The 9,593-nt window shown below is 42.4% G+C and overlaps 1 protein-coding gene across 1 annotated transcript; it reads right to left on the bottom strand.

The window, feature by feature from the left end:
* Positions 1-4,134: 4,134 nt before the first annotated feature.
* LOC124664152 (transcription factor bHLH168-like) lies at positions 4,135-9,172 on the bottom strand. The gene is made up of 4 exons (XM_047201734.1): positions 9,026-9,172; positions 7,574-7,741; positions 5,965-6,354; positions 4,135-4,238 (listed from the first exon to the last, which is right to left on the bottom strand). Exons 1-4 carry the CDS (start codon positions 9,170-9,172, stop codon positions 4,173-4,175), a joined length of 771 nt encoding a protein of 256 aa, XP_047057690.1. The 3' UTR covers positions 4,135-4,172.
* Between the last annotated feature and the right edge of the window lie 421 nt (positions 9,173-9,593).

Here is a 9,593-nt window from a genome sequence, read left to right as displayed (position 1 = left end):
AATTAAAAGAAAAAGAATTAAACATCATTTGAATTCGAACGGGGGCGGGAAACTTATTGGGCCGGCCCAGCTACGCTGGCGATGCTCGCGGGCCGCCTGACAGTGGGCTCTACTGTCAGCGCCACTTAACCAGCCGAAGCGGTACGATCAACGTGGCCCGCCCGATTAGAACTGGATCGAACGGTTGGAGTTCATCGTCGACAGCGACGAGAGAGCTCACTGGCGCGGCGACGGTGGGGTGGGGGAGGCTCACCGGCGGCATGGCGAAGGTCGGAGTTGAGCTACGGCGAGGTTGTCGAGGAAGGGGAAGCAGATGGCACCGGCGGCGTCTCAAATGGTGGCCGCAATCGACGGCGGTGATCTCAGCTCCTCCGCGGGCTCCGGTGACAAATTGAATAGCTCCAGTGGCTAATTGAGAGAGGGGAGTGGACGAGGAGGATCAGAGAGGTGAGGCGAGCTGGTTGGTGTGAAGAAATCATCCAGGGGGAGCCGTATTTATAGGATGAAGGGGGTGCTGCGGGGTGCCGTGGAGGGTCGACGATGGCGATGGCGTTCCAGGGCGGTGAAGGGGCAAGGAATGGGCGTGGCGTATTGGCGACATCCAGGCGAGGCTGACGGGCATCGTGGCGAGGCAGAGGGGTGACTGGTCGCGTCGTCATCTTCCTCGCGTCATGGCAGTATGGTGGCGGAAGTTCGTCGTCCGTGACGACGGCTACAGGGCGAGCGCGTCCAAGTGGGCGTGTCTGGGAGATTGAGGGCACCGTGGCGACGCGATTGGTGCCTGGGGAGAGCGAGGGGAGGCACGAGGCGACGGGGCATGGCGGTGTCCTGTCGCGTCCAGAGGCGTCCTGGTGCGCGTCCTGGCGAGCCACTGGGTGTCCCTGGGCGCGTCTGGGCACGCGGCTGCTGGCGTGTGCCTGCTTCGGTTTGACCAAGAGAGGACCAGGGCTGGTCCAGGGGAGGTAGAGGAAGCTGCCAGACATGGTGGTGCTTCACTGAGGTGAGAGGAGAGAGGGGTGGCATGGTGTGGCCATGCCATGATACGGCATGGTCATGCCATGGTCACTGAGAGCAAGTGGAGGGGTGGCACTGGTGCTGATGGAGGTGGTGAAGTGAGAGGAGGTGCCAGGGGTGCAGAGAGGGTCAGGGTTGGACCAAGTCCAACTCCAATTTTCAGTATGGGCTCAAGTATAGTTGCTGCCCACAAGGTGTTTGTTAATATGGCCGAAAGAAAAAGATTTTTGAATTTTGGAAAACTTTTTGGTGGATCTCATTCATATAATCATAGAGATGGAATGGTGGTGGTGGTGGTCAATTTGGTGTGGTTTTGCAAAGTTTCAAAAAGTGGAGGAATCTTCTTTTTGTTTCAAAGTCATTACTTGTCAATTTATTTCTGGTCAACCTGGTCAACATTAGGTATGGTGGTCAACATGAAAGTTGTTCACCTTCATAAGGTCTTGGATGACATGGTCATAGTTGACCAAGTTTGGTTGAAGAAAAGTCAAAGCCAGAGGGGTAAAGTGAGGAACATTTTATAAAATGGCCCAATGACCATTATCACATGTAAAGTTGAATTTGAGATTTGCTTTGATTTGATTTTGGTTTCTTTGATGCAAATGTGTTTGTTTATCATATATAAGAGTTTTACAAACAATAGATCAAGCAATGGTGGCCTTGGTTGAAGATTTGCAATTTTGGCTAAGTGTATGTGAGTGAATTTTGGGGATTTTCTCCCTATTTGAATTCTCCCCATTTGAGTTGACTTTTGTTGACTCTAAAGTGGTTCTTATTAGTTTAGAAACATTTTCAAATCATTTAATCCATTTCAAATGGTCTTGCTCAAAGATTTTTTCAAAATTGGCCATAACACATAAGAGGTGATGTGTTAAATTTTATTATTTTTGTAAATGGTTCACCTTGCCTTACTTGGGCATGGGTTAGGGTCAATTTAGTGTTATATTAGGTTGAGAGATGGTTTCCCATCATTTGGTCAAGGTTTAGAGTCATAGGTCAAAGTTTGGTGAAAATGGCTAGGTGTCTCCTATGCCTCTATGCATATGTTGCAGTTGATTTTTGATTTGAGTGTTCTTGGCCCATTTGATGTTGTTGAGTGTTGAAATGGTATATGGAAGAGATCCATTCATTCACAAAAAGTCCTAGGGTCAAATTTCTCAATTTCACAAATTTGCACTTTTACTCTCATATGCCTCTATGGCATTTTTAGTTTCTTTTTAATTTCTTTGGGAATCATTTGGAATTGGTTTGATAGGTACTAGGTAAGATGTATGAAGATTTTCCAACCTCTAAGCAAAGTAGAAAGGCTTAGGGTAAAGTTTTATAAAAATAGCCATAGGCACATATGCCTCTTTCTTATTTGATTTCTTTCTCTTTTATTTTATTGGGTTGGTGATCTTCACTTGATCACTTTAGGGTTTTAGGGTTTAGCACATAAGCATAATAACACTCATCATGACAAAACACAAGATTTAAATCAGATCTATATGTATCAATCTTATTTTAATAAAAGTTTTTGTTGGTTCCAAAATTTGGAACTAGGGAAATTCATTTTGTTTGTTTTGAAATTTTTGGGTTGTTACAGGTGGGCTGCGATCAAGATGGACTCGAAGAATATACATGGAAGAAATATGTGAATCGTCCCTTACATGCAAAGTTGGGCTAAATTGCCCGTGTATCTGTAACATATTAGATCGCATCTTAGTTTGGAAGTTAGAGTTTTACCCGTGCACGGTTTAGTGCACGCCCACATTAGAAAGTCCCCTGGACTATAAATATGTACCTAGGGTTTATGGAATAAACAACAACCAATGTTCAACCACAAACAAATCTCGGCGCATCGCCAACTCCTTCGTCTCGAGGGTTTCTACCGGTAAGCACCATGCTGCCTAGATCGCATCTTGCGATCTAGGCAGCACAAGCCTGCCCACGTTGTTCATGCGTTGCTCGTACTGAAGCCTTTTTGATGGCGAGCAACGTAGTTATCTTAGACATGTTAGGGTTAGCATCGTTCTTCGAATTACATGCTTTCGTAGTGCAACCCTTGCATGTCTAGCCGCCCTTACACCTATCTTAGGTGTAGGGGCGGCACCCCGCTTGATCATAGTTTAGTAGATTTGATCCGTTACGGTTGCTCCTTGTTTCATCAAGGATTAGTTTAACATCCGCAATAGTTAGGCCTTACAAAGGGTTGGAGGATACAGCGGCGTGTAGGGTGGCGTTTGCTAGCCCTAGAAAGGACGTTCCGATGATCAACCTCGTGTTGGTTTTTTGGCCCTCTCTAGGATCGGCTTACGGTCACCGTGCGCGAGCGCGAGGCCCAATCGTGAGTAGGATGATCCGATTATGCGGTGAAAACCCTAAATCGTCGTAGATCTCATCAGCTTCATCTTGATTAAGCAGGACCACCATATATTCGGACACCCCGTCTGAATCATGGGTGAATCGGCTCTTTGAGCCGATTCACAGGATAACCTGAGAGCCGATCGAGGCTCGTATTTAACGTTTACGTGTGTGCCCTGCAGGAAACTAAGCGAGGCATCATCCACACCTTCCTGACCGGGTATAGGTCAGGTGGCACGCCCTTGTGATAAACATCGGACGTGCGACCAGGAGGCTTTGCGGGCCGTCGCTCTGAGGGACTGGGGCCAGCCGCAGCCCTAGTTGTTCCCGGCTCTACCGTGCTGACCGTCTCTGCCCGCCAGGGGGTTTCTGACGTCAACAAAAGTGTGATATTATAGTAACATAGCTAGTTACCACAACCATCTGTTTCTTCATTTAATATCATGTCATGTCATCAATTTGCCTAGTTGGCAATGCATGTAGCTCTATATATGTTACTACCTTAGTTACTCCCACTATGAGTAGTCTAAGCTCTGGCTGGTTTTTCAATTAGTTATCATTACATAATTGTAAAAGTAAAATTTTCCTTTCCAAGAAATAAACTCCAGCACATACAAGCTGTGTCAGCCAAACTTGAAGAAATATTATTACATAAGTATTATTTTTCTATAATGATCACGTTGTGAGAGAAGATGTTAGCTAGGCTGTTCGACCCCCCTTGCAGTCAATAACTAGCTAAACATCGTCTATGCCCGTAAAATGTTTCATATATTGCTTTTTGTAATGTATAATAATGCATATAAATTGATTTCATATCATACCAATGCTCTCAGTCTTTCAGCGACCCTTGAATCATCTATGCCAATTCTTGAGCTGAAGGCCTGCACAGTTCACACTGAGGAAATTAATTATGCATGCTAATTTTATGCAAAACTAGATACACGACTTTTTTTAATTTAAGATGGAACAGGAGGATTTTACATATTACTGTGCTTCATCATGTAAAAATTGATATGCAAACAAATCTAAAACAAGAAAAAAAAAATGCCGGTTGAGGCAAGCAATAATATTATTATCTATTATATACTAAAAGCAAAATACAGATATTTAATACAGGCACCACGTTAATCCACATGTACTAATTTATTTTAACAGTTAGATCTAAAATTAATGGATATGATTTAATAAAAGTACGCAACAGTCTAGTTTCATTTGACACGTTTATATATTGGAGACTACTTAGAAGCGACCTCCCATGTAAGCTGGCTCTAAGCTGATCGTTGATTAAAAACCTATCTATTATATACTAAAAGCAAAATACAGATGTTTAATAGAGACACCATGTTAATCCACATGTACTAATTTATTTTAACAGTTAGATCTAAAATTAGCGGATACAATTTAATAAAAGTACGTAACAGTCTAGGTCCGTTTTGACACATTTCATAAATTTATTCTAAAACAAGAAGAAAATAATGTAGAATATGACCTGACATATAATGTAGAGAAAATTAACTATCAATACGGATGTTTAATAGAGGCACCAAGTTAATCCACATGTACTAATTTATTTTAACAGTTAGATCTAAAATTAACTGATACAATTTAATAAAAGTACATAACAGTCTAGGTCCATTTGACACGTTTCATAAATTTATTCGAAAACAAGAAGAAAATAATGTAGAATATGACTTGAAATATAATGTAGAGAAAATTAACTATAAACGAGAGAGAAAATGTTCATGAAGAAGGTTAATTTTCTTTTATTTACTTCAAGACCTTATATTTTAGAATGAAGAGAAACCATACTCGATGGATGGAAAAGGGAAATTCTCCTTAAATCCCTATATAGAGCTCCAGATTCTCATTCTGATCTCATCAATTTGAGTATCTTTAAAGACCTCATATTAACCATATACTTTTACATTAAAGATCATGTAACACAATCTAAGGCATTTGTGTATCTATAGTCAATTTCAAAATTTTAGATTTTCCCCAATCTTGTGTCTCTTGCTACATTGAGAAGAATCCACGGTTCCACATTCTCACGTACATGCACACACATGCACCACTCTTTTAATTCCTTCGTGTATCTTTTACTTATTTATTTACCATTAAATCATACTCGAGAGTGGATATAGGGTTCGATATTCAGTTTAATATATTCCAATTGCTAAAATTAACAGGAAACTCAAATAAGTTTGTCCAATTAGTCAATCAATGTATGTCGTTTTGGAGCATAATTTATAGCATATTCAAACGTTTCTTTTTAAGGTTCATCAGTGCATTAAAAGATAGATCAAGTGTGTGTACAAGAAGTGTGTCATTCTACTTGCTAAAAGCATTGACTAGCTGCTCTTTTCATATTAGATACTTTTGTAAATACTTAAAATTCTAGAGAGCCTAATGTCAATATTCCTAGATTTTGACAAGTAATACTGGAAAAAGAATTATTAGTTTTTTCTCAAATAATATGTGTATTTTAATTCTTACTGTACTTTTCTAGCGTGTAGAAATATGAGTCGAACTATAAAGATGTGTGCAATATTGTATAGATTCAACAGAGAATGTTTGATAGGATATCTGTGCGCACATGTTCCTACATACCCGAGAGTGTATGGTGTAGAAGATTTTATGTCCTGCCACGGAATGGTTGGCGTTGACAACTTCCGCCCCTTCTTCCTCGAGGATGGTGATGACCTCGTGGAGCTTGATCGACCTCTCAGTGCTACATATGAGAAACACCTCCATGCTTGAATCGACGTGGTATCGCACCTCCACTACTGGCGCCATGGATGCTTTCTCGGCTTTCACACTTTCTAACTTAGATCCTGTGCCACAATTCATGAGCGTCGAGACGCAACTGCAAGCTCCTCCTCTTAGCCTAGCCTCGGCCTGTGCAAAGCTTCTCCTTTGGTGTAGCTCGTCCACCCTCTCCTTAAGCTTGTTGATGTACGTTGTTGCTTCGTCCAGGCTGCCCAGCAGGGACAATGTATCCTACGGTAAACATTTCACGTTGCCATAGAATTAAGAGCAATATGCACGATAACAGATTTATAACTTATATTTCAGAGCAGAATAATGTGCAATTATTTCATCTCACATAATTAACCTTGTGAATTTTAAAATTCTAATGTTCACCTACTCGATCACAGAGGGTCTCAATAGATAATGGTTTCGGCCAAGGGTCTTTACATCTATGTACTCGGTTTTGTGCATTGTTGCATACACATCATTCTACCTTCTGGCTTTATTTATCACTACATGCAATTTACTCCATCTATTGGGCGCTCTGTACTAGTATACTACGCGATATTAATTTGTTTTGCTACAAGAAAAGGAATCCTTTGTTGATGGACATAACAACTCCGGCCGTGAGAAGTATTGCAATTGGCCATGGCCCGTCAGAAGTGATTATCACAAGTGACTCAGATTTTATAGAAAAGTCACCACTGACGCCCTGATCACCAAAGCCCGTCATTGGTGATGTTGCTCCACCGACAAGCATGAAGTGTTTCATCCATTTTAGATTCCTAGTGTAACATTTTTTCACCATGTATCATTTAGGTATTCTCAAACTTGTTATCAAGTATGAGGAGTTTACAATGTCAATGTTAGCCTATTTACTTTCATCATTACACTATGAGCTAACTATTTTTCGAAGTTACAGTCACACAAGTCATCCCCTCTCATGAACACGGCTCATGAAACAATATCATATACATTATGTTATTTGTAGACGTCCCAATTTAAAGCAGTAATTTTGGAACACGAAGCATATAGTTCTTGCCAGCTTCCAAAAATATCTGCATTGCAAACATGACCTAGGGTATTTCCTAAAAACATATGTGGCTATTCAGAATATGACAGAAAAATGAAATAGGTGAGGCCAACAATTGCTGGGGCAGCAGATTCGACTTGGCTATCTTTTAGTACTTTTACATTATGGAAATCTGGACATAGGGTTTAGAAACATGATATAGATACTATGCGCTAATTTGGTAGTTTCCCCCTCACAAAGGATATACAAAAAAAAGGCATGTAACATACGTATATATGGTACACTGCATGAAAATTAGATGGCAGTAGAACTCACTTGCACACCTTAATTACGATATTTTGTTTAACGTACGGGAATAAAATGGGGTACTCTTAATTTTGTTATAAAAATATGAGAATGTAATTAAGGGGACAGATTACGTTCAGGAGTGCTTACAGTTGAGGGGCAGTGTTCTTTTGGGATTAAGAAGACGAGCTGTGCACACAGCTCTTTCATGTGTTGCCTTCTCTCCCTCTCCACTTCCTTCCTGTCCACCGTCATGGTGCCGCTGCCACCATTCGTCCTGCTTCTCTTCCCACCTTGCGCCTTTGCCTCCATGTCAATCTCTCACACAGACACAAATCAATCAAGCTATAGCTAGATCTCAGAAGCCGGTCTGGTCTGAATAGAATTACAGAAATGCCGCGAAATGAAGAAGAAGCGGTTTAAGAGTGCATGCAGAACAGGTGCTAACTAGCTAGCTCGATTGCTCGAAGATGCTTTTCATGGAGCAGCAGGTAAGAGAGGATCGAAAAGGGGGAAGGACATGGGTGCGTGGCGTCTGCCGTGGTTTAAATGGGAGATCGAGGCGCGTGGTGTGGTGGTGTGTGCGGATAAGTGCCGGGGGGGGGGGGGGGGGGGGAATGATGTGCTTGCCCCCTGGCAAATATGCCTAGCTATATAAGAACACCACACACTAGATACTACTTCCTTTGTTTACAAATATAAGGTATTTTAGACACTTTAAAATAAACTACTATATGCACACACTATGATGAGTAAATCTACACACTAAAGTTAGAGTAAATAGATAAATCTACTAAAAGCTAGAATGTCTTATAGTATTAGTCAACGGATGGAGTATTGAATTATGTCCAAACGCAACATGCGGCTACAGTTGTGTACGTAGTACTAGCTAAAGTAGGGAGATCAACGGAAGTGCGTATTTGGGCATGCTTGATTGAGAATAACTGTTTCGAACTGAATGTTATTGTACTATGGCTGTGTCTGAAAGTGGCGGCATATATGTTAGCTGGGGAGTTTGGCTATGGCAGCATAAATGTTAACATCTGTTTCCTGAAATGAACTCAATGAAGAACATAAACTTCTTTTTCAAAATGGAGGCTATGCTATATATATGAGAACCAACCTGAAGTTGGGTGGTTAGGAGGGTGGTCACCATCCCACCAGAGTTTAAATTTCAGATTTGACATATGTATGTCTTATAAAGACGGAATATTCTTTCAGTGGGAGGCGATGTTCCCGTCGACAGGGAGGCGTATGTGGTGACTTCGTCAATTTCAAAATCCGATCCACCGGCTCAGTCTTCGAAGGTGCTCATAGGGGTAGGGTATGCGCGTGTGCGTTCATAGGCGTGAATGCATGCACGTATATGTGAGTGTTTGACCTTTTTTACCATTTTATTTAACAAAAGTGTGACCAAGATCATATATAAAAAATCGAAATCCAGCACACAACACATACATACCCGGCAATGAGTGAAAGTCATGCCAATAGCGCTTTGTGTCTTGAAAACGCAAAAACCCCTTGTCAACTTGGAACTGGAAACATCGCATACCCCGATACACCCTCTAAACGAAACAGGAGCGCTCATCCGATAGAGCAGACTCTTAGCGAGTACCTCACGTGCACGCTACAGAAGCCGTCACCTCCATCAAACCGCCGAATATTCTTCATGGTAAATATCTGCATAACTTTGTTGCTCCTACCGTCGACCACGATGCCAGATAGTGCCACCTCCCTGCGCGCGTCCATTGTCACACGCTAGCCGTCGAGACCCCATTGCACCATGCTGCCGAAACTTATCGTTGCAGATGGTAGAGGACACGTCGCTCCATCTTGGTCTCCACGCGATAAACATGCGGAGACCGACACCCAACCACCAAGCTTCCACATGTATGTCTAGCTGATGAATATCTCCAAAGATGATACCCCCACGGGGGTGAAGACGTAGGTGTCGCCATTATCTGATCCAGGAGGCCCCCATAACGCCTCCAACAAGTGCTACGACGCGCACGGCCGTCGCCGTCAGTGGTAACCTCCCCCAGATCAGAGGTTTCCCCTGGAAACAATGAAGCGAGAGACGCCCCCACCATCGCCTCCAACGAAGAATACGATACCCATAGGCGCCACCATGGACGGTGACATCCTTACCCGCTTCAGCAGCTAGACCACC

Source organism: Lolium rigidum, chromosome 6, assembly GCF_022539505.1.
Source record: "Lolium rigidum isolate FL_2022 chromosome 6, APGP_CSIRO_Lrig_0.1, whole genome shotgun sequence".
Lineage (NCBI taxonomy): Eukaryota > Viridiplantae > Streptophyta > Magnoliopsida > Poales > Poaceae > Lolium > Lolium rigidum.
This window is presented reverse-complemented; position numbering and strand designations above follow the sequence as displayed.

Excerpts from the sequence above, each read along its gene's own strand:
- LOC124664152 (XM_047201734.1), bottom strand. The coding sequence starts at position 9,172 with ATGGACGCGCGCAGGGAGGTGGCACTATCTGGCATCGTGGTCGACGGT. Across the intron at positions 6,355-7,573 it reads AAGAACACTGCCCCTCAACT|GATACATTGTCCCTGCTGGG; the intron begins GTAAGCACTCCT and ends TGTTTACCGTAG. Across the intron at positions 4,239-5,964 it reads TCTACACCATACACTCTCGG|GCCTTCAGCTCAAGAATTGG; the intron begins GTATGTAGGAAC and ends TGAACTGTGCAG.